This window comes from Curcuma longa, chromosome 11 (genome assembly GCF_044706935.1).
Source record: "Curcuma longa cultivar G26 ecotype Majalengka, Jawa Barat chromosome 11, ITB_CL_G26_1.1, whole genome shotgun sequence".
Lineage (NCBI taxonomy): Eukaryota > Viridiplantae > Streptophyta > Magnoliopsida > Zingiberales > Zingiberaceae > Curcuma > Curcuma longa.
The window spans coordinates 14554703-14578037 of record NC_133871.1 but is presented as its reverse complement, the minus strand read 5'-3'; the positions used below and the strand labels follow the sequence as shown (position 1 = coordinate 14578037).

Sequence of the window (23335 nt, the reverse complement as noted above, 5' to 3'; positions counted from 1 at the left end):
TTAAACCGGACGAAATCCATGCTTCAACGCAGCCTCCCAAACCACGTCGATCCGGTCGACGTCAATCCCCCCGACCTCATGGTGATTCCAGCCCTCCAGGAAATGCACCACGCCGCCGGCGTGGCACGCGTGCACCACCCCTCGATTCATCGTGTACTGCATCGGCAATGTGATCAATCGATTAAATCATAGCATTCTCCAATTTGTTAGATCGACTCGATCCACGATTACCTCGCACATTCCCAAGCCCTGCACATTCTCAGGCAACTTCATGCCCGCCAGCTTTGAGTAGGTGCAATCCTTCCTGATGCCGATGACCGGAGGCACCACAAACTGGTGGAAGTGAGTTCCCGGAGGCGCCCACCGCTGCTGGCTCCGCGGCAACCACTTACCAACAACCCAAGTCTGCAAATACCCTAACAATTAGAATAACATACCACGCTTGCCACTTGATCTAGCTGGGCTTTAATTAGCAACTCCACACCTTGCAATTTTGGCCTGCTTGATACTCGCTCACATGAACAAGGTAGCGCTGAAGCTCACTCGGGGCTTCCTCCTGAATGCTACGAAATCTTTCTTCGGACTGGGTTAACATCTGCAAGTTAAAGACCTTGCATGTTTCAGATTCGTTAACTAAAAGCAGAGGAAAGAATTAATAACGTGCCAAGACTGTAATTTTCTTCCGGCATAAGTATAGAGCGATTGCTCTTCCGAGCTTCGATGTCGCTCCGGTTAGGAACACTTGGGTGACGTTGCTCGGAATCTCGTAGAGGATGACGGCTGCGGTCAGCGTGTTGCCATGTACAACTCGCAATCTGAGATTAGGATGCTTGTCCACGAAGAGCAGACCACCTCCGTTGAGTGATTCGTTCTGCAATTTATAAGTGTGTGTTTTTAGTTTGTATGTTCATAATTAGCTGACTAAAGTTAGTTAATTACCTTGTTCAATGCGGCAAGGCTGATGACCTGGACGCCCAATCTATCAGCCCTCAAGATGGCCAGTTCGATCTGCCGATTGATGCTGTCCTTGGCAAAGGGCAAGAAATACTGCAAAAGCAAAAACGAGATCTAGATTAAAATCGTATAGATTTTAATGGTGTAAATATTGTCATTGATTTTCGAGTTCATAATTAAATGCCAACCTGAAAACCGAAGCGGGGCACGACCCACGTCTGGTGCAATTGGCCCCTCAAATAATAGAAGGAGACGAGAAAGGTCTTGGAGCACGCCCACATCACGAGCATGACAAGGAAAGCGAGAGGCAGCATCACGAGCACGTACGGGCAGTGCTCGATCGAGAAAGGATGGGAACTGAAGGAGCGGAACAAGAAAGGGACGTGCAAGCTGGAGACGACGTCCACTACGTGAGCCAGGAAGACGAAGTCTGGAACTCGATCGTTCTTCCCTGAGGATATTTCCCCTCTCAGCTTCCATGACTTATTGTCCAGCGTCCCTCCCAACACATCAAACAGGGGCATGAAGAGGCAGAAATTGGAGTTCTTCACTTCATGGTGAATGCTATGATACCTGCACAAATAAGCTAAGGCAACTGTATGTATAATCTAAAATTAAATAATAACTTGAGCCACCGAGTGCTTAATTAATTACGTACGTTGGTGAGTAGATAAGATATCTTAGGAGAGGTAGAAACTGGAAGAGTTGGGTTGGGAAGACCTCCACATTGCTGTGTCCCATGCACCTCAAGCAATCAAAGAGCAAAATGTAGCCATATGCAAGGCCCGCAGAGGCAGTACCCAATGAGCAAGCTCCGAGAAGAGGCAGTCCCATTGCCACTCCAAGGATTAAATGCTCCAAAGGTGTGGCAAAACTAGCTATGAGAAAAACATGTCACGAGAAATTAAACACAATTAATAATACATATAATTAAACTCAAAACTTAAATGTGCTACTCGACATATACCTGTAAAGGACTGGGGCACCTTGGAGGAATGGTGAAGAAAGTGATAGTGATGGAAGAGGAAGGGACTGTGGAGAGCCCTGTGCGCCCAATAGAATAGTGGCTCTGAGAGACCTACATGGAGAAAGAGGACTACCACGGCGCCCCGCGCGTCCCACAGAGGGAGTTGTCGCAGAGATGGGAACGTGTAGCAAGCTATGGCTCCAACCCAGCACTGCGCGATCAAAAAGTTGTCCCTGAATCCAAAAGGCAGACCTCTGTCACTCCTTTTCATGAATAAATAAATATATATGGTTTGCCAATGGATGAAATTGGTATATACCAATGCGCCTCCTGGTCGATCTGCTCGTAGTCGACTCCAAGTTTGTGAATTCGGCGGCGGCGAGTGAGGAATAGCAGGCCGTCGAAGGTGAACCAGAGCTGGTGGATGAGGCCTCTCAGAGCAGACAGGATTAAAAGATGGAGGCACCAGTGGTATTCCTGCTCGTTCTCCTCCCATGTCCTTGAATAAATGAGCTTGGCCACTAGTGGCCCATAAAACAGATACTGCAACGGCAGTTTAAATTCGTTGTCGAAAGGATGAGCAAAAAGAATGAATGGGATGAATTGGACAAGGGCGAATGAATACCTTGTAGTTGCCTAAGTTGTCCCAAGGCCAAGTAGAAAAGGGAGCAAGTGCACCGCCACCGCCCATTACTCCCCTTCGAGGAAGAGAACCGAGACTACTTCACGTACGATGATGTGAGACGATCGAGACGTACCCTAGGCAGCAGTAGATGATGTGAATATATTCTCATTTGTATCTTACGGTTCGATGTGACGTGTGATAGAATAATCATTATTCGAAAGATTGAGGAGAAGATTAAGAAAATAAATACGAGAAATTTAAAAATAATAATAATAAAGAGAAATATGTCGCGTCATGGTCTTTAAAATTTTTATTAAAAAAATTTATTCAATAATTAAAAATTATGAAAATAACTAAAGATACATAGTAAATAAAATTCTATTTATAAAAAATTTCCCAAAATAAAAATAAAAAATTATTATAAATAATAAAAAAATTATATTTGAAATCTCAAAAAATATATTAAATGATGTCTGATAGATTCAAAAGTGGATCTGTATAGATTTTTTTTATATCAAATATAAATCTATAAAAAAATTTTGATTGGTAACTGACTATGTCTTATGTCTTGTTTTGTTGGTCTAAAGTAATTAAAAGTTTTGATATATCCAAATTTAACTATTCCACGTCACTCCTACATCATCATATCTGTTAAATTTAATTGATTTGTCCTTCTTGATATAGTAAACGGTATAAGGTACATATGATTTGCCCTGGCATGGTAGAATTTGCGTAAGGCCTGAGTCTAGAGTGGCCCATTTTTGGTGGGCCACTTCGTGTCACACCCAACCTCTCCTAGACGTGAATTGGACCTTGGTTTCAACATTGGCTTGTGCTTGGCATGACATTAATTGGTCTGCATCGTACCAGACAACGACCACAATGCTAGCTCACCTCAGTCGATAATTAAGATACTCTTCAATAGTATAATAATTTATGAGTATTTTGATATATAGATCTAAAGTTGATAAATAGTTGTTAAAATTCTTTAAATAGTTTTAAAAAAAATTACATACCCTTAACTCTACTCCTCGTCCGTTAATATCAAAACTATTTATAACAATCTCAAATATCGCATTTTTTTTCATTTCTCAACCATCACTCTCTCTTAATTCTTTAATATTCCTATTTTTTCTATAATTTTTTTTGTTATTTCTAATATACATTGTATTTAATATACTACTACTTAATATAATGCGGATGTGAGCACGCATGCATGGCTAGATCCAGCAGCATGCAGTAGCTAGATCGAGATCATATGCATGGAGTGGTACGTACGTGGGACAGCAGACCATTTGGCAGCTTCCTCAGTCAAGAAACTGTTGGTCGAGTGCGACGGGTCGATGAGGGTGGGTCCGACAGGCAGTCACGCCATGGCTTTGCCGTCCAAGAGTTGGTTTTGAGAAATTACCATGCATATATACTACTACTTAATTAATTATATATATGCAAATAATTAAAATACTAGACCAAAATATATGTATAGAGGATTAACGTAATTAACTTACTTTCATTAGCAAAAACATATTCTATAATGCTTACGCAAATAAAACACACTGAATAATTATATTAATGTGGCCAAATTAAGAACGGGATGGAGATGGTCCTAGCTAGCCTCAAACTGGCCCCTTGTAATTAGTTATTTATTTTCTTACTAGTGTAGTAAATAATATATATAATTGGTTACATGGCTTGCGGACAAGGTGCAATAATTAATGTACATGTGCTCACATAATTTTGCATCTCTCTTGGAGAAATATGTGTAGATCTGGACTACTGAGTGAAGTATTTGATTTTATGAAGGAATATTTAATTTTTATTTATATTCGAATGTAGATTTACATAGAAGTTAAATTATAATTTAATAGGATTTAAAATACAATTCAGTATTATTTATAATACAATTTTAAAATATCTAAAACAAAAATTTTACAGCACAAGTGATATAATTTAATTAGTTATATATATAATATAATTTGATATTCTTTATAGTAACACTTATAATATAATTCAGTAATATGTCAATATAATTTAATAACATCTTTACCAAGGAAAAGTTGGAATAAAGAGGTTGAGAATGTATGCTATAATTAATGAGATGAAAAACAAGATGCGCACGTGACATGCGTACTATTAGATCTAATAAATAATAATGGCACCATGTATTTCAGTCAAATTGATGTTGAATGAAATAGTAATTATTTTGTAGACTATATTAATTTTGTTAGTTTAATTGTGAATGTAAGAATCAATCTTTTAAATTTATTTATTCTAAAGAATATTAAAAATAAAAAAATAAATAGTACTATCACAAATATTATTAAATTTAAATTTTTTTTAAATATCAATTAAATATGTGTTTATAATTTTTATAGATTCAAAATCCTAATTTATAAAAAAATAAAAATTATCAAAAATAATTTAAATATTAAAATTTTAAAAATTATTAAAAAAATAAAAATTATCAAAAAATAGTAAGAAAAATGTTCAAATCCTCCCACGTCAATTGTTCCTAGTTGAAAAAAATTCACCTTCAGATTTAGAATAGTATTAAATGATAACTCAATAGGAAGATTTTCTAACATCAACTCAATAAAATATGATAGTAATTGTTACACTTATCTAGATAAATCAGAGTTAATTGAAAGTATTATGTTTCTATCAGTGGTGCTCTTAGAAAATATTTCTCGTAGTTGGTTTGACTCATGCAAAGCACTGTGAGATTCCAAACCTTCAACTCGAGCTGTTACATGACATACGGCCTCCTCATGGTTTTCGAAATTTGTTCATCCGCTGCATGAAGTTTCTCTTGATCAAAAGTACTAGCTATCCTGCAAATTACTCACAATATTCCATTTGAGTCTCATCAGCTTAAAGTCCTTGTTCTCTACATTTGGGAGGTCTGAAGAAGAGAAAGAAGGATCTTGCCCGATATTATCAAGCTCATAATTATAATCCATAGCTGGATCATATCCTACAGATATCTATCTACAGAAAGAAGGTCTGAGCGTTCTATCTCCTCGAACTGGTTATCTATTGCATCTCTTCCATAACTTGAAATCAACAATTGATCATCAGAAGCTATCTGCCTCATTCAACTTGCCTTCTCATTAATAGAATCCAATATTCCTACCAGCTATCAACTCATCATAATCTTTTTCAAGACGAGGGATCGTGGGATCACCTTCAAGTTTGCATGCTTTATTTTTTCTTTAATGGAAGATCTTTCTCTTCATCCTTTCATTTTATATTTAAAGATAATAAATTATTGCAGCATTAAAGCAATCGATTCATTTTATTTTATACTCTCTACCACTTATTTTCTCTATTTTTCTTTGAGATTTAACTTAAATATTGGAGGGATTTTGTCAAGGCTATTCTTGATCCCCTTTTAATCTTTTCTTTGAGTCTGAAGATCTTCATATTCGATAGTTAGAAGTCGACTTTCTTGAAGTCCGATTTCCTTGGAGCTCAATTTTCTTGAAGCTAGACTTCCTTAAAGATCGACTTGACGAATTGAAGACTTGACAAAGTCCTGCTTCCATGAAGATCAACCTGAAGGAAACTTGACCTGATTGGTATCCAATATTGTGATTATTTTGCTGAGTCATTTCATCGCCTAATCTCGTACCGAATCAGTTGAGTGCATTAATCTTTTTATATTGTCTTGGCAAGGTAATAAAGTTTATTATGCCAATTGAATTTTTCAACGCATTTAATTTTTTCTAAAACAAATGTAATTTTACCATAAAAAGGTTCAATTATTTCACCCTTTATCACGTGATCGGTTATTAAATTAATATAGTAACACAGAGATCTTTGAGAGGAGACAAAGTGCTTTTGGAAGAGATTCAACTACTCTGTTAAATTTTGTCAACATTCATTCTGTTAAGTGAATCTTATCAACAACGTGCATGTCGAGGTGTCCGAAGATGTCATTTCCTTACTGGGGTAACTCGAGCCGATGGGGCTAAAGACCAATTCTTGCCCAATCCTTACGAATACGATCATTCTGAAATCGGGGCGACGGTATCCATCTTTCGACCAAGAAAGAACGAAAAAAAACAGAAAGAAAGAATGATGATTCCTCTTGCCAATTAATCAATAAGAGTGAGCAGTGGAGATTCTTGATATTCATTATTCTTCATAGTGCCAGCCTAAGTCAGCAAAGCGCATTATCTTTCATTTCTGTGTCGTTGGAGATATCTTGTCGTAATTATTCTTGATGATGTCCAGCTCAATCAGCAGCAATACCATTCGATTTCAGTTTTTTTTTTAAAGTGCAACTTTTGAAAGAGATGGGATAAAGTGCTTTAATAGGAAGAGATTCTAGTACTTTATTTTATATATTTGTTGCTTTGTCGCAGCTGCTTACTGAAAAATATACCCACGTCTCCTACCACTTTCAGAGAGAACAGAAACTAATTAAAAGGTATTAAAAAGAGCAGTCATTGATAATTGAGATATGATCTGATCAGATCGAAGAAGAGATATTAAAGAGCTTTCTGTGGAAAATCCTACAAAGAACCCTCTACAAAATGCAGATTATGTGCAGCACAAGCTCCTAGTTAACAGCTCAAGACTCTTTTGTAACTCTAGATCTATATATGCAGATCAAATCCGTCTATACTGAATACTCTTCTCCCAGTTAATTGAGATGAGCGAGGAGTACAAGCCTGCGTTGGCCATGGTGGCCGTGCAGTTCAACTATGCTGTCATGGCTCTCTTGGCGAAGGCCGCCTTCACTAAGGGCATGAGCCCCATGGTGTTCGTAGTATACAGGCAAGCTGTTGCCAGCCTCATCCTCACTCCCATAAGCTTTGTTGCAACGAGGAGTACTAGAGGTCAGTTCGGAATGGGAGTGAGAGCCTTTGGATTGGTCTTCCTTGTTTCACTTGCGGGGTACTCATGTTTACAATTAATATTCACAGATTGGAGAAATCTAGTTAAATCAATTAGAATGTTCATTTTTTTTCTTCTTTTATGTGTGTGTGTGTAAATGAAGCAGTGCTCTCAGCCAATTCTTGTACTACCAAGGGATGGAATTGGCTTCTTCTTCAATGGCCACAGCAATGAACAATCTCACCCCATCAATCACCTTTGTGATGGCGGCCTCTCTTGGGTAATGTTTAACTACCTGATGATTTATGATTTTCTCCACTTTTCCCTTTTGTTCTTTTTGCAAGTTCTCTACAGATTGGAGAAGGTAGAATGGAGGAGCATGAGAAGCATGACAAAAGTTCTTGGGACACTCATCTGCGTTGCAGGAGCAATCGCCATGGCTTTCTTCAAAGGTCCAAGGCTTCTGGCAATGGAGGTTTACCACATGATGCTTCAGTCAGCGAGTAATAAGTGGATCATTGGGTCCCTCTTCCTCATTGGAAGCAACATTTGCTGGTCTGGTTGGCTGATCATGCAGGTGTTTTAGTTTTCCTCAATATATAGATATATAATTCTGCTAACTAAATGATTATAGTTCTAATTCTAAAGTGACAAAAGAAATGCAGTGATCAATATGCGAGAACTATTTAGATCCGTTGTCTTTGTCGACATGGATGTGCTGCATATCGACCATCCAGTCTGCTATCTTCACATTTCTCTTACAACCAAGCTTGAGTGCATGGAAGATAACTTCACTGTTTGAGCTCTGTAGTTGCTTATTTGCAGTGAGAGCTATAACTATTACTTCTCTTCTGCATCAGTTCCTTTTTTTTATTGCTAATTTTATCTAAAAATTCAAAACATGAAATCACCTGACTAATAGAGTAAAAAGAAATGACTAAACCCGAGTATAATGTCCAGGGAATTTTTGGTTCTGCTGTCACTTATTATCTGCAGTCATGGTGCATATCTGTGAAAGGCCCACTCTTTCCTGCACTCTTCAATCCTCTTTGCACTGTCATCACCACAATCGTAGCTTGCATCTTCCTTCATGAGCAACTCCATCTTGGAAGGTATGTAAAGTACAAAATGTTTGTCACAATCTTTTTTCTTGTTATCAGACTTCTTTCTGATCAAAAGATAAAATTAAGATTCTATTTTCCTGCTGTAGCTTGATCGGTGCAGTTGCAGTTGTGAGTGGGCTTTACCTAGTGTTATGGGGCAAAGCCAAGGACTATGAAAGCAAGAGCAAGCTACCTCAAATTGCTGCTTATGACAAAATTACAGTTGCAGTGGAAACAAAGGTGGAGGATGATTTGAGGAAACCATTGATAGAGGGGAGACTGGAAGAAGCTTTGGAGAAGTAGAATATAAAGTAGCAGGAACTCTCTTTATTTTAGTTATAGAAGTACTCAATTGTAGCAAAAGGTGGATTGAGAAGTTATAATTGATCACTGTGAGAAGAATATTTTTCTTGATTTCATTGAGATTTGTCTCTTATCCCTTGTAACAATATCTACCCTGCAGTACCAAACTTAATCTTGCCCCGAAGTAATTATAGATGTACTCTTCTGCAAAAAGATGGATCCGCCACCTTAGCGGTTCCTCACGGTCGGTCCCACGACCATATGTGAGGAGGTAAATCGAGAAAGTGCAGTTGGTTACGACGCAGGAGGGTATTGTCTGGCTTCGCCAGGATTCGAACTCTTGCCCTCTTCTGCAAATCTGCTGCGTCGTAACCAACTCACCTATGCCCCGGGGGCAATTATAGATATACTCAAGCTGCAAAAGGTTGGAATCCGTTAACCTAGCGGCCCCACACGATCGGCCCCCCGACCATCTGTGGAGAGGTAATTATAGATATACTCAAGTTAGTTGTTGTGGTGGTTGTGAGTTTTCTCATCAATTGAGTGTTTTGGGTCATCTATGTATGTTTTGGACATTTTGATAGGAAAAAAACTTAAAAGGTGAGTTTTTTATTGTTAATTTTCTATTAATATTCAAAGAGAAGTCTACAAAACCAACAAGACGTAAGAGATTTTATTTGATTCTTATTATGATTCTCACAGAAGGATTTACTCTACTATTTGATTAATTAAGTCATACCAAATAAACAAAAATATTCTTTCTTGTTTCATTGCTTAGCATTTTCACCTCTAAAAATACGTGCAAGAATAGAAGAATCTAAGTATACTTCAAACAAATGATTAACTAAGATGGAGGACAAATAACAGCAAATTATATATGTTTTTCAATTGATTTAAGTGATTAAGATTGAGATTCTCTTTGTATGGATGGGTTTACATTAGTCTGTATTAAACTAAAATTTGAAATTTTTATATTTGTGACATTCAAATGGCTAGAATTAAATAATCAAAGTGGAATTAAATTGCCAATAGTTATAATTAAATTAATATCGGGTTGTGCAGCTGGACTTCACGTGATTTCGCATAAAATAATATTCTTTTAGTAATACATTTGTATTATTGGATATAAAAAATAGAAAACTAAATATATAATCTTTTAGAATAATCATCCTGTTACCCTACTAACTCGTAGCAACACATGACCACTTATTTGATGTGATAAATTAATTCAAAATTTTTTTTAAAAAAAATTAAGATTTAAGATTAATTTTAGTGTTTAGAGATGAGATTGTGTACAAATTTGATTTTCAATTTTCTCACTTATAGGAAGTGAGAATTAAAAATTGTGATATGCTATGTGTTTTCTCGTGCATGACATCCTTCCTCAATTAAGTGTATGAGATGTCTGGATCACTTCTAAATACCTTGATTTGCTTTGACTCATACTCAGTTGTGAACACGGTATACACTATCCATGTGTATATATATAATATTGAGATTTAATAAAAAATACTTATAAATATGCATTAATTAAACATGTATAAAATTAATTTTTATCTAAGATTTAATATTTGAATGTTATAATAAAAAATTTAACAGAAATTGATCAATTTATTTATTTACGTGCTAAAACTCAATTAATCTTTTATTAATTCTCGATCAAATATCAAAACATATTTAATAACTTAAAAAAATCATATTAAGATCCTAAATAATTATAAACTATATTTTTTAAAACAAATTGGCATATTGATTTTTGATTAAAATTTGATGTTTTAGGGGAAAATGCATCATGGGCATGAATAGGAATAACAATTTCCCTAAATTTGATAAGAGATCTGATACCCGATCTGAATAGAGAAGGATACGAAGGAAGTTTTGATTAGATAATTGGATATGAGAATTTTCAGATCCGGATATGAAGACGGATCTAATAAAATCCGACTTATATGATATTGTGGTGCTAATTGGGAATGGATATAAGGATGACAATAGATATCCGATCTTAATTTTGATAGGTATGAGAACGAAGATGAAAGCTGAATATCAATGGCGGAAACGAAGATGAAGATAAATATAATAAATAAAAATAGGATGGAAGATATAAAATTCAATTCAAATCTGATCCATTATCATTTTTATTCCTAGACATGAATGGAGCATTTATGGAAAAGGATGCACCTGAGTGAAAATAATAAAAATAAAGTTTTTTCTAAAAAAATAATTGTTTAATTTTGAAATAAGAGATAATATAAATTTAATTACACCATCAATGTTTTAACTAAAATCGGGATAACATTATACATTCTAAAGCTTACTAAGTTTGATAAGCTTTCTAATAAAAATATCGATGGTTTAACTAAAATAGGATTCTTTTTCAATATAGTTGAACAGAAGGGTTGCTTTTAGTTTGATAAACTTTTTAATACAAATTTAAATATGTTTTTAATTTTAATAAGATAATGAATAAACTGGAACACACTGAAACTCACTCAACTCGATCAATCTCAGTTGGTGTTAAAGTTTTTCATTTTTTTTTCTTTTTTAAAAAGGAAAATAGAATTTTTACTGGGTCTCGGTTGATGAATAATGCAAGGTAGGCGGGTGCCTTGAGTTAGTGAGCGTCGACATTTCTCTGGTTCAACAAATGAAAATAAAAAATAATAAAAAATAAAAAATAAATAATAAATATCTTCTTTCTTTAGAAATTCGATCGGCCCTCGTTTCTCATTTGGGACGCCGCAATGGAGCTCACGCTGCAGCAACTTAGGGATTTCGACGGCTCCGACGCCAGCAAGCCCATCTACGTGGCGATTCGGGGTACGATCTACGACGTCTCCGCCGGCAAGGGATTCTACGGCCCCGGCGGTGCCTACGCCGCCTTCGCTGGCCGCGAGACCAGCCGCGCCCTCGCCAAGATGAGCAAGGAGGAGGGCGACGTCTGTGGGAACCTGGAAGGCCTCTCCGAAAAGGAGCTCGGCGTCCTCGCTGACTGGGAGAAAAAGTTCCAAGCTAAGTATCCTGTCGTCGGTCGCCTCGCGTCCTAGAATCCGACCATACCCTTCTTCCCCGGTCTAATCCGTCGGTCTCATCGTTAAGTATTGGGCTTTTACGTTCTGTACTAGTTCTATCTGTGTGATTTCCCTGATCTAATTAACGGCATCCTCTATGATGTCGTGGGAAGTTTGGATTGCCTTTTCTACTCTCTATTCCATGTAAAAACTAAATAGATCATCTCTATGCTTTTGCATGATTGTCGGAGAATTTTATTTGAATATGAATTGGGGGAAATGCTTATAATATAGTTAGACATTTCGATTCCTGCTAGAAGTTAGACCGTTTACTGAGTAGTAGATCCTTATGATAATTGTGGTTTGATCAATTTGCTTGCTCTGTGAATAAGTGAAGCTTGTTTGCTTCTTCCTCTGTGTGCTGCTTTGGTGCTTCAGCCCATGTTTGTATTTGTGTGCTCTGGAAAAAAGTCGGAATTTCATGTCTGTCTTTCAACGCTATTTCCACAATGATTGAGTAAATGAGCGACCGGAGGCGAATTTAGCTAGATTCTATCACGCATTTTTTATGTTCAATGATAGAACCGGAATCAAGCTGTGCTGTAAGCCATTTCTGCAAGTAGATTTTCCGGAATTTGCTATTAAACTGCTCTAAATGTTGGTCAAAATTACTTCAACACTTTATTCTAACACTAGTTAAAATTGCTTCAACACTCGTTAAAATTACTCCAACGCTAGTCAAAACTGTGCTAACATTGGTTAAATTGTTTCAATTTAGTTAAAATGTTATAGTTATTTTAACTTGGTCGAAATTGCTCTAATAATGTTATAGCTAAAATGTACAACATGAAATAGTTTTGATTAAAATTATTTCAACACCAATCAAAATTGTTACAACTCCAATTAAAACTGCATTATTGTAGCAAATTTAATAAATATTATTCGAAATTACTTAAAATTATTTTATTTTAATTACAATTATTCTAATACTGTAATTATAATTTTAGCTAAAATTGTTATAATGGTTTTAGACTAAATTATGTAAAAAAATGATAATTTTAAAAGAAAATTTAAGATGTTATACTTTTTTGATATTTTTTTAACATTGAGTTAAATTTTTTTTTAATATATATATTTTTAACATTTTAAAATACAACTTAAGCACACTTAAAAGTCGAATTTTAGAATATTCGTTCAATGATCTGTTTATTTGTTCTCTTTAAGCATGTTACTGCCGAAAGGGAATAACATTGAGTTCTGATTATTAGTTTATATACTCGCGACGTGGTTTAGCAAAGAAGAGGAGAAACTTGAGTGCTAGTGAGACTCAATCCACTTTCATTAATTTCTATAGTTTACAAATCAAACATGAAGCCTAAGATTATTGACAAAGCCACAAAGGAGTGATGATTGATTGACCTTTGAGAAAAGCCTAACGTTACTTTTCTATATTCCCAGCTCCTAATCAGAAAAGGCTTCAACGAAACTGACAGTTGCTATAATTTTGTTGACCTAATATTAATTAATAAAGAATTTTAAAAAAAAATAAGTTAGATAAAGTTGAATTTATTCATTAAGAAGAGATCAAGTTGGTCCCCTTTTCCCTCTTTGTTGTGCTCGGCCCAGAAACATTATCTTATTTAAGAGAAAAAGTAGGAAAAGAAAGATCAAACTCGAGGTAATCTACAAGTCATCCTCTCACATTGATATAAGATGATCTAACTTAACTTGATCTCTCCATGAGTTAATTAAAGAATGAATTCAACCTTATCTAACCCAGTGTTTTTTTTTGATAAAAAAAGAATGAATTAAAATGTATATATTCTAATCTCCCTCGTGAAATCCACTCAAGAAATACTTTTCTCCAACTAGATTCTTAAAACATCATCATAGATCCTGTCCATAGAACGTTCGTTAAACAGCGTGGCGCCCTCCTCTACCCTGTACCGCACGGCATCATCGACTGGTCCACCTGGCAGCGACAATGACCGACGGGGATTGGCTTCCTCCGTGTTCGGTCTCTTGACTGGGACACGAGAGCCACGGGACTTCAATCTCGTTCTAACAGTCCGCTCCACAAGGCGCGAAGACGTCGCCAAGCTCACCGAGCCACACATCAACCGTTGGCCGTTACCATGATCGTTCGGTGAGGCAGATCTGATATCCGGCTCGGAGGGGACCGGGTAGTTAAGATTTGGTCGATCCGAATGACGTAGCGATGACGGCGGTGTTGAATAAACCAGAGATTTCTGGCAAATCCAATAGTAAAGGCTGCGATTGACAACAAAACCAGAAGGGAAACTCAAGTTTTTGTTCCTTCTAACCAATTCCCAGCGATGTGTAATGACAACGTAAACCGTGGGAAAATTCCCAACTTCAACGACCGAAACGTCTTCCCACGCTCCTCTCTTCTCTTTTCGTCCTCCGGATTCCAACAGGAAAACGCACAAAAGCCCAACTTTCCTTTCTCTTGTACTATAGTTTTTGATATATTTTTCGCCCTATTTCTTTTACTAGTCATCTCGATTTTGTGGAATCCTGTGTCGGCGGCGGCGAGATTAATGCTCCCTTCCTCCTCCAGTACGCCTTGGAATTTCCCTCATCCAAATGTGCGGCACGAATCAGAGCTTAGATGCTTCGTGTCTGTCGCTTCGATGATCTCAAACGATTTAGTTGGAGGTTTCGAAGCGTTTTTGGAATTCACAAGGATTCTTGAGTGCGTATCCGTTGTTTATTATTATTGTTTGTGTGTTTGTTTGTCTTTTTTTTTGTTTGTTTGGGCTCAAATCGATGAATCTGTTCGTTTCTAATTAAAAACTAGATCATACGCATTCAAGAGTAGGAACAGATTGTTGTGTAAGAAAAAAAAGCTGATTTTTGGTGGGTTTGTTTATATTCAGCTTTTAATTTTTCCGCCTCTAAGGACACGAGTGGTTGTTCCGAAAACCCTAAAAAGCTCCATCTCCTCCGCGTACTTGGAATTCCTCGAATCACGACCAGTCTGCGGTGAAACTTCGTTTTCCCATATCTTACTTTGTTTCCATTATTTTTCTTCCATTCGGCTCTCTTTGTTTTGTTTTGTTTTACACCTATTGCGAAGAGAACCTAACAGAAAGCAAACAGCCAAATATTAACGCATTAGCGTGTCTTGTTGACAATGGCAAGCATACATAAGATCTTCCTTGTTGAGCGCGGCCTCTTAGCTTTATCTCCATGTCTTTTGCTGATCTTCTTTCAAAGGTTCCTTGCACTTACTCTCTTTCTGCCGCAATGCTCTCGTTCTCTACAGTTCAGTTTATATCCTGATAATTTTGGTTTGATCTACTATATTCCTAACAAATTTGGTGTGGGCATTTATCTGAAATCTCCTTGTATGATTCTTTCAACTTCAGCTTTTCTTATAATTGTTCATGAGTTCCCTTACTTTGTAATCTTATATCGCTTAATCCAAATAACCAGCATTTCGACAAGAAAGAAAAGGGTACTGAACTGCTGTTCTTTTTTTGTTTTGCTTATCTATGATTTCAAATAGCTGATGCAGAACCTTTTTGTGACAGATTTATGGTTATGGTGGTGTTGCCATCATCAATGTAGTTTCATTTGAAGACAACACTTTATGGATACATGTAAAGTTGAGCCCCTTGGGGCAACAGCAAAGACGAAGCCCATTCGGACTGAAGATAATCCTAGGCCAGCATTTTTCTCTCCAGAGAAGAATGATGCCATCCAAAGCACACGCAAGCCCCGGAATGTTGCTTCTAAGTACATGAATGGTATTTCATCAACTGTATCAACTTCCAATACACCAAGACGATTCTCCTCTCCAATTGCTAGTCACAGTCACACAATCCCTGCACCCTGGGTGCCAATGCCTAAACGATCTCAATCAGCTGAAAGGAGAAGACCAGGAAGCCCTTCATCAAAAATTTCTGCACGGCCTTCCCCATCTAGGCCTTCTACTCCTTCATCCCCATCTTCTAGGTCAGCAACTCCAGTACGAGATGTTGTTACAGAATTTCACAATACCACAAGACAATTACCCAACAACAAGGCTCTTGATGGCTTGTGGCCTTCAATCCGAAGCCTATCTTCTTCTTTCCAGTCAGAATCTCTTGCAATTTCAGTTAGCAAGAGAGAAAAGCTGGTTGCAAAATCCTCATCAGTGAAATCAATCAATTCACCATCAAATGTGGTATCTGAGAGAAAGAGGACTCCTCTAAGAGGAAGAAACACATCTGACCAATTAGAGAATTTAACACCACGAGAAAACTCAAACACTAAGGTTATAGATCGGCATCGGTGGCCTTCCATGATGGGCGGGAGGTTATCTGCAAATGGAAGTGTGGATCTTTCTGATAAGGTAAGTAGATCTGCTAGAAGAGTTGCCTCGCAAAGAATTTCCTCTAATAAGACAGACCTCACATCCAGTAGTGCATCCAGACATCCCCAGATCTCACTATCTAATGCAGCTGAGCAGCTGTTTGATGATGAAGGTGGAAGACTGGAACAAAATGTCAAACCAGTTGTGAATTCTTCATCTCAAGCTACTATGAGATCCTCATCTGCAAAACGTTCAACTAGTACTCAGTCATCATCCATCCCAAGTCTGTGGCGCCCTTCATCAGCAAGTACTCTATCAGCAGTCAACCCAGGTTTGCGGCACTCTTCATTGTCAAGTACTCGGTCATCAATCATCCCAGGTTTGCTGCGCCCTTCATCACCAAGTAACGTTTTATCAACATCATCGTTTACATCTAGGAGTATGCTGAGTCCTTTGAGGACAAGAGCATCTACTCCAGTGTCATTGTCAAGCAATGTTACTAGCACATCCTCCATCTTTAAGTGCAATTCTGACTGGCAAAGAGGAAAATTGGGTGCAAGTGACATAGAAGATGCTCATCAACTAAAGTTGCGGTATAGTACAAGTTTGCAGTGGCGCTTTATTAATGCCCAAACAAATGAGACATTATCAATTCAAAGGATGGGGACAGAGGTAGGGATTTGGGGGCACATGATATAGTCATATAAACATTTCTCATCTATAACTTTGCACTATAGGTAACTTGGCTAGCTATTTTTCAGCCACATTATTCTAGTGTGGATGACATTGTAAGGGTAAAATACTAACTGCATCATGATCGTTTCAGATTATGTGTAATTTTTTCTCTTGAATTTTTTATGCATAGTTATTGTAAACTTTCACGCTTTCTTGTTTTTTTTGGTGATTATCATACACTGACCATAATTTTTTTGATATAATGCAAAAAGAAAAAATTCGTTATCATGCTTTCCTTAATAATCTATTCTCTTAGTCTTCCATGACGTGCAAAATTTTTCCCCTGTTGAAGAGTGCAAAAGGAGGCTGGTTTTATTGAAACTTTTTTTTGTTCTGCATCCCTATATTTCTGTACCAAAACTACCATGATTGGCATACTTGCGTAACATGGTTACTCTGTTTTTTATCATCTCATACAGAATGCTCTTCGAAGTGTTTGGAATAGTATCTCAATCTTGCGTAATTCAGTCCTCATGAAAAGGATTGATGTGCAGCGGTTGCAGCAGGAGATGAAATTAGGTGTTATTTTGATGGGCCAGGTTAGATATTACTCATTAAGTTCTTTGGTTTTGCTTTCTCAAATCCTACTTTTCTTTGGGATTTTTTGCTTTTTACTATCCTAGAAATTGAATGTGTATGGTTATTTGCCTTCGTTTATTTGAAACCTGGATTTTCAAGAATGAATACTAAATCTGTCATAACAATTAAATTTATGTAACGGAATCAGAAGCTAGATTAGTTCCACATCATTGGTTGTGAATTAATAAATACGTTATTATGGTCTAGTGGGTTGATAAGCTTTTCAAAGTCTCCCTAAACTCTTGTTTGCAGAAACATGATTTATTTTTTCAACTTTTGCATCATCAACTATCCATAAAATTCAAATTTTCATTGTATTCCTCTTAGACTTCTTATGCCTTGAGCAAAACAAGTCTCCATGTTCATCTCACCTGCATGTAATTTGCACCGAGGACTTTTCCCTTCAATTGAGGAAGATTCCATCATTTTAATTTGCATGTGAAGGAGATCTTGTTGTTGCAGATATATGGTGAATTGACTGCAGCATATGATGCAGTAAAGAAACAATCTGCTGACTTGGTAATGTGCCCTGTTAAGTGTTGAGGGATGTTAATTTAGAACAATACTATCAGTTAATTGTGCTTGCTTTGTAAAATTTCCAATTATGCATTTTCTGTTGAAAGCTTGAGGAAATTAAAAAAAAATGTATAAATGAAAAGGAAAAAAAGTATAAAGCATCAGCTTCATTGGATGTGGCTTCAACCACCGCAAAATGAACTAGAAAAATTAGGCAAGAAAGTCAGGGGGAGGTGGTCATGAAAACCTCTTGCTGGAACCTTGAGGTACAATAATTCTTTCTAAAACAAACTGGATCTAGCTTTTTTTCTTAGTTTCTCGGGTTTCCAAAGATTGTTTCACTTGTAGTATAAGCTTAAGATATTCAACACATTATTTTATTATCTTAGACATGCTAATTTTCTCATACAATAGTTTTATTACATTAATTAATTTCTTAAGCTTTCCTTTTTGAAAATTTTTGTAGATGATGTCTCTTGAACAGTGGGCGGCATTAGAAAAGGAACACTGTAGCTTTTTGTCTGGGGCGATTGAAGCTCTTAACACAAACATTCTACGCCTTCCTATGATAGAAGGAGCAAAGGTATTTATACAGTTATAATATATTTTCATTTGATAATTTGTAGCATCAAGGACTTCAATATTGGTTCAACCAAGGATTTGGTCTGGTAATAATTGGTATATAGTTTTTTGTTTTCTTTTATATGAATTTTTGGCATGTCTCTAAGTCTTTGTCAATCAAATATTTGCCTCTATTTTACAGGCAGATGTAATTGATACGAGGAATGCTGTTAGTTCGGCAGTTGATATGTTGCATGCTATCGGCCCCTCTATTTTTCATTTATTATCTAAGGTGAAATTCATTGCCAATTAACTCAAACAATATGTGTTTTCTTCCATATTTACCACTGAGGATCTCAAAGTTCATGGGCAATACTTCTTCCTTTCCAACTCGGAAAATCTGTGCATTTTTCACATACATTAATCTTTTCTGTTTGTGGTAAACATAGAAAAAAATAACTTAACCTCCTGTATTATTGTACACTGTTTGTACAAATCCAAGTAAGCAAGAAGTGGATGCGTTAAGTTTACTTTTCCTAAGAATTAATGCCAGTTTCATGTAAGCCCTTCTCATAAATAAAAATCAAACAATTCTTTTACATATAAAACAAGTTCTCATATGCACTGAACTATGACATTTGAAAGATTTCAACAGTTTAACTAGGTAGTTATTTATCATAGACTGAAGTAAATGCAGCGTTAGCCCTCAGCATATGCATGTATTCCGTCGCATTTGTTAGAAAATACATTATTTTCTTATCTCAATCTTCATTTTGTTAGATTGGACTCTTCCGATATGATCACTTGATGTCCTTAATTTCTGATGATACTTTTGTTGACTACCCTCCTTAAGTTTTGGAATCTTCATTTTGGAATTTACAAGGATTTAAATTCTTCAAGTATTTTCTGATGATACTTGTGCTCTCAAATTGCTGGAGATATGAAAGTAACATTCAGCCTAGACTACATCTTTTCTTCTTGAACTTGTTTGTATTTGGTCTGAGAGTAGCAATACTTCATTTTAGGTTGATTTTTTAGTAATTGTGGGCTTAACGCTGACTTTTTATTTGGATTTACTAGATAGAATGTACAAAGTCTCTACTTTCCGAACTTGATGCTGTCACAGCAAAAGAAAAATTCATGCTTGAAGAGTGCAGAGAGTTACTAGCTTCTGCTGCAGCAATACAGGTTAGTGCTGAATCATACCTTTCTACAAGTTTCTAGCTTGATTTTTGATTTATTATAGTATATTACATTCACAGAATAGTTCTCTAGAAGCAAATTGTAATCAGAAACAATTACACTCACTACAAGGAAACATATGTAGAAATTCTAGTGTTGACTGGCATCTAAACCCAAGGATCTATACTAATAAAACTGAAGTGTTGAAAAATTAGTAACGATGTGAGGTAAGACCGTCATTCTCAAAGCATTTGTCTTCAAACAATGGTCGAGGAGGAAACTCTTTTTGGCTTTATTGGAGAGTTGGACTAGTAGAACCATTACAGTTTTTTTTGAACTCGAACATAGTGTCATTAATTTTTCATTTTTCGTTTCCCTATCATGGTTAATGCAGTGATGGAATCTAACCTGTACAAAGTATATCTATCTGGAATTGGAACTGTTCCAATAATGTATTTCATATAGCAACAATAAAGCATACTGCAGAAAGTTACTTAATGTTATTAACTCTGGAAATTTACAGTTTTTACTTGTAGGATCTGATCAGTTGGATATATCTATCTTAAGCCCACGATAAGTCTACCATTCTTATCCATTTTTGTAAACAGGTGGCAGAGTCCAGTCTTAGAACACAGTTGATGCTGCGTAGGAATGATGCTCGCGATCCAGAATGTTAGATGGAGTTAACAGATGACCAGAGCTCATACTTATCGTGGCAAAACTGCAGATAGGAAGATAGAACAGAACTTTGTTTGTTTGTTTGTTTTTTTGAATTATGCATACATGCAAAAGTTATCTTTCTAGCCTTCCCCTCTTTCCATTTTTTTTACTTTTTCTGTATCTCTTTGGATGGCCGAATGTATTTATTCACCAGTGTATTTTCTGAATTCAATCACAAAAGCAGAAAGCAAAAAAAGCTTAGGAATAGTGGTCATGCAGAGAGAGTGAAGTTGCATATGCTAACGAACTTCAAATCTTACGATCATACTAAAATTGAAAGAGTGCTACTTGTAGAAAGAACCGTCCATTTCGTTTTATATTGATTTGCTAACAGCACATTCGGTATTTAGAACTAGTCACCAGGGATGCCGTGCAGAAAGCTCACCGCGATGATGCGGTGGCAAAAATCCATCTCGATCAAAGAGTGATGATGCTGTATCTTCTCTTGAAAGTAAAAAAAAATTATAGTTTCTATAGCAAATACTTTGTTCATTACTTCATCTAAAAATGAAAAAATAGAGATTTTACTGACGTATGGATAAAGGAAGTCATATCTACTCTATTAATTAGGTACTGAAATTAAGTTGTTCTTCAGTAGCTATTCTGAAAATAATATGTATACTTAATTAATCTAAACTTTACATTTTTTATGTATGTTTCAAGGAAGAAACAGTCATGTGGTTATTATTATATTCTTCCTTGTAGATATACAACCATGCTGTGAGAGCATACCTAGCTTACTAAGTTTAGGTACATAATATATTTTATTCAAGTACTTGAGAACACTAAAACATATTATAAGATAATACATGAATTTACAATACTCATCTACATTATTTTAAAATTTTTAGGAATATTGGTTCAATAAGGCAATGTTTTCCTTAAATTATAATGATTAATTTGAAGGTTAATGCTCAACTACCACATTGATTTGGTGATGATCCAATTTAATGTAAGTGTTGATATATTTGATAATTTCAATATAATAGCTAATGATTTTCTTATTATTTTGTGTGAAGCATCTCACCTTGTAGTCATTAGTAAAAAATAAAAGTAGTATAAACATAAGTTTACCGGATAGCTATGGATGAAAATCAGTTTAAGCATCGCTCATAGTTATTATTCAAATATTTCATGGCTCCTTTGATCTCTTTCTCTTTTTTCCATTTAATTTTTTTAATGATGTAAACAACACATAGGCAATAATAACCGAGTATAAATAAGTTAATAGTCTAATTATATTTTATGGACACATAAATGGGTATATTGGGCCTGGGCTATGCTCGATCCGGTCAGCCCATTTTAACACCTTTAGACTGATTTAAAGCGAAAGTCGTCCACTAACTTAGAGTGAGTGAGAATTACCTGTAGGTTTTGAGCAATAAATACAGGCACAACTTACGTTATCTCCAATGCATAGTTTTTGAGAGGGTTGTGAAATAAAAAAATCGAATAAAAAAACTCTAATCAGTATGGAGGTGAGATTTGAGGTTTTTTAATTTAAGAGCAGTAGTAAAACTTCAAACCTATTTTTTCTCTCGAAATTAATCACGTGGGTGAGGGTTATTAATTAATTAACAATGAAGTTTGAAGTTTATAAAGAGCGAAACTACAAAAAAGATCATTTAGAACTATAACTAACCCTTAACAAATACCATCTGAAGCAGATTAATTATATTATGAATGCGATACGTGCATATGTATTTGATGTGTGGCCTATGTTTTACGTTCGCTAACTAAAAGTGTGGGTTTCGTATTGTATTTTAAAATATGCAAAATTCTAAAAAATACTTACCTTTCCCTTATTTGGAACATAGCAATAATGGAATAACAAAACAAAGGAGGGTGGTCCTGATGACGAATGGGTGATGGCCTTGCTTGCAATTAGTGCTGTTTTCCAAAACTAAAGAATATTGTGTTAATCATCAGCCTGAGATTGAAGATCTAGGAGACAACTTGGGGTTTCTAGCTAGGGCGGGCTAATCTTAATTCCTGCATTATCAATTATATTAAGTCAAAATTTTTAGACATTTGCTGTGAATAATTCTCGATTTATCCACAATTAGTGAAGACAGATATTTGAGCTGACATGCATATTTGACTCAGTCATCATGCATTATTAATACGTGGTCCATGACAAAAATATGGGCCTGACCGTGGAAAGGCAAAGTTATCTTCACAGAGATGCACTTGCATTCGCAATGGATAGGCACCACGGAATCTGAAAATGGCCTTTATCTTTGTCGAGCAATTCCGACGTTGAAAGATGCATCGAATAGATCATTTCTCTAGCTCCCAGATGAATCCGAGATTTATGAATCATGTCTATCAAAGATGCTTTCACTATGTGTGGAATGCAAACAACAGGAGGTCCCAATCATGTTTGACTGAGTAGTTATAGGCTATATATATTTTAGTTTTCAAAACTTTCATGTCAGAGAACGTAACCAGACTGATCAAGTTGAATTAATCACGACCTCTAATTATATATATTGTTTTAAGTTTCAACAACATAATTAAAACCGTTCGTGCATGCATATTACTCTAGCTGCTGTCTCATCGATCACGCCGTACCCTGAAAACCAATCGCAGGCATGCATTTTCAGAACATCACGTTAAGAAATTAAATGATCAGAATGATCCGATTGGGTATACCAGCTAGTTGACCGTTTGTTGTTGTCGATAAACCAAGGTCCAGACCAGTGCACAAAATTCTCCCGTTTAATGATTAAAAAGAGAAAGATAGATCAGCAACGAAATTAAGAACAGGTGTGTCTATTGCATGATCCACACAAGGGTCGTCAAAGTAGTTCCAAATAAAAGGAATTAATTAATTAAAAAAGTTTATCCAGTCTTCCAGAATGGATAAGCATAAGATATATAGAATAATTAAGAAGATACGCTGACCGCGCTAAA

The 23335-nt window shown here is 36.0% G+C and overlaps 4 protein-coding genes across 5 annotated transcripts; 3 read left to right on the top strand and 1 right to left on the bottom strand.

The window, feature by feature from the left end:
• Positions 1-2612, bottom strand: LOC141837182 (very-long-chain aldehyde decarbonylase GL1-1-like). The gene is made up of 10 exons (XM_074724627.1): positions 2547-2612; positions 2241-2464; positions 1922-2154; positions 1613-1832; positions 1143-1527; positions 940-1047; positions 665-871; positions 485-595; positions 232-405; positions 1-156 (listed from the first exon to the last, which is right to left on the bottom strand). Exons 1-10 carry the CDS (start codon positions 2610-2612, stop codon positions 1-3), a joined length of 1884 nt encoding a protein of 627 aa, XP_074580728.1.
• Positions 2613-7203: 4591 nt separating this feature from the next.
• LOC141842038 (WAT1-related protein At4g30420-like) lies at positions 7204-8837 on the top strand. Its single transcript, XM_074730254.1, is given in 6 exon segments — positions 7204-7448; positions 7555-7668; positions 7743-7965; positions 8054-8212; positions 8349-8500; positions 8599-8837. Coding segments are annotated over 6 exon segments (1089 nt in total). The 3' UTR covers positions 8795-8837.
• A 2673-nt stretch (positions 8838-11510) lies between these two features.
• On the top strand, positions 11511-12102 carry LOC141840215 (putative steroid-binding protein 3). The gene has a single exon (XM_074728134.1). The coding sequence runs from the start codon at positions 11539-11541 to the stop codon at positions 11839-11841; it is 303 nt and encodes a 100-aa protein (XP_074584235.1). The 5' UTR covers positions 11511-11538; the 3' UTR covers positions 11842-12102.
• Positions 12103-14248: 2146 nt separating this feature from the next.
• On the top strand, positions 14249-20376 carry LOC141841172 (AUGMIN subunit 8-like). 2 transcript variants are annotated; one of them, XM_074729299.1, is made up of 7 exons: positions 14249-14521; positions 15363-16798; positions 17281-17400; positions 18423-18539; positions 18720-18809; positions 19598-19705; positions 20308-20376. In XM_074729299.1, exons 2-7 carry the CDS (start codon positions 15422-15424, stop codon positions 20374-20376), a joined length of 1881 nt encoding a protein of 626 aa, XP_074585400.1. In that variant the 5' UTR covers positions 14249-14521; positions 15363-15421. The 2 variants fall into 2 exon arrangements, with proteins under 2 accessions (XP_074585400.1, XP_074585402.1); XM_074729301.1 differs by having other exon boundaries at positions 19602-19705; positions 20308-20369.
• Positions 20377-23335: the final 2959 nt, after the last annotated feature.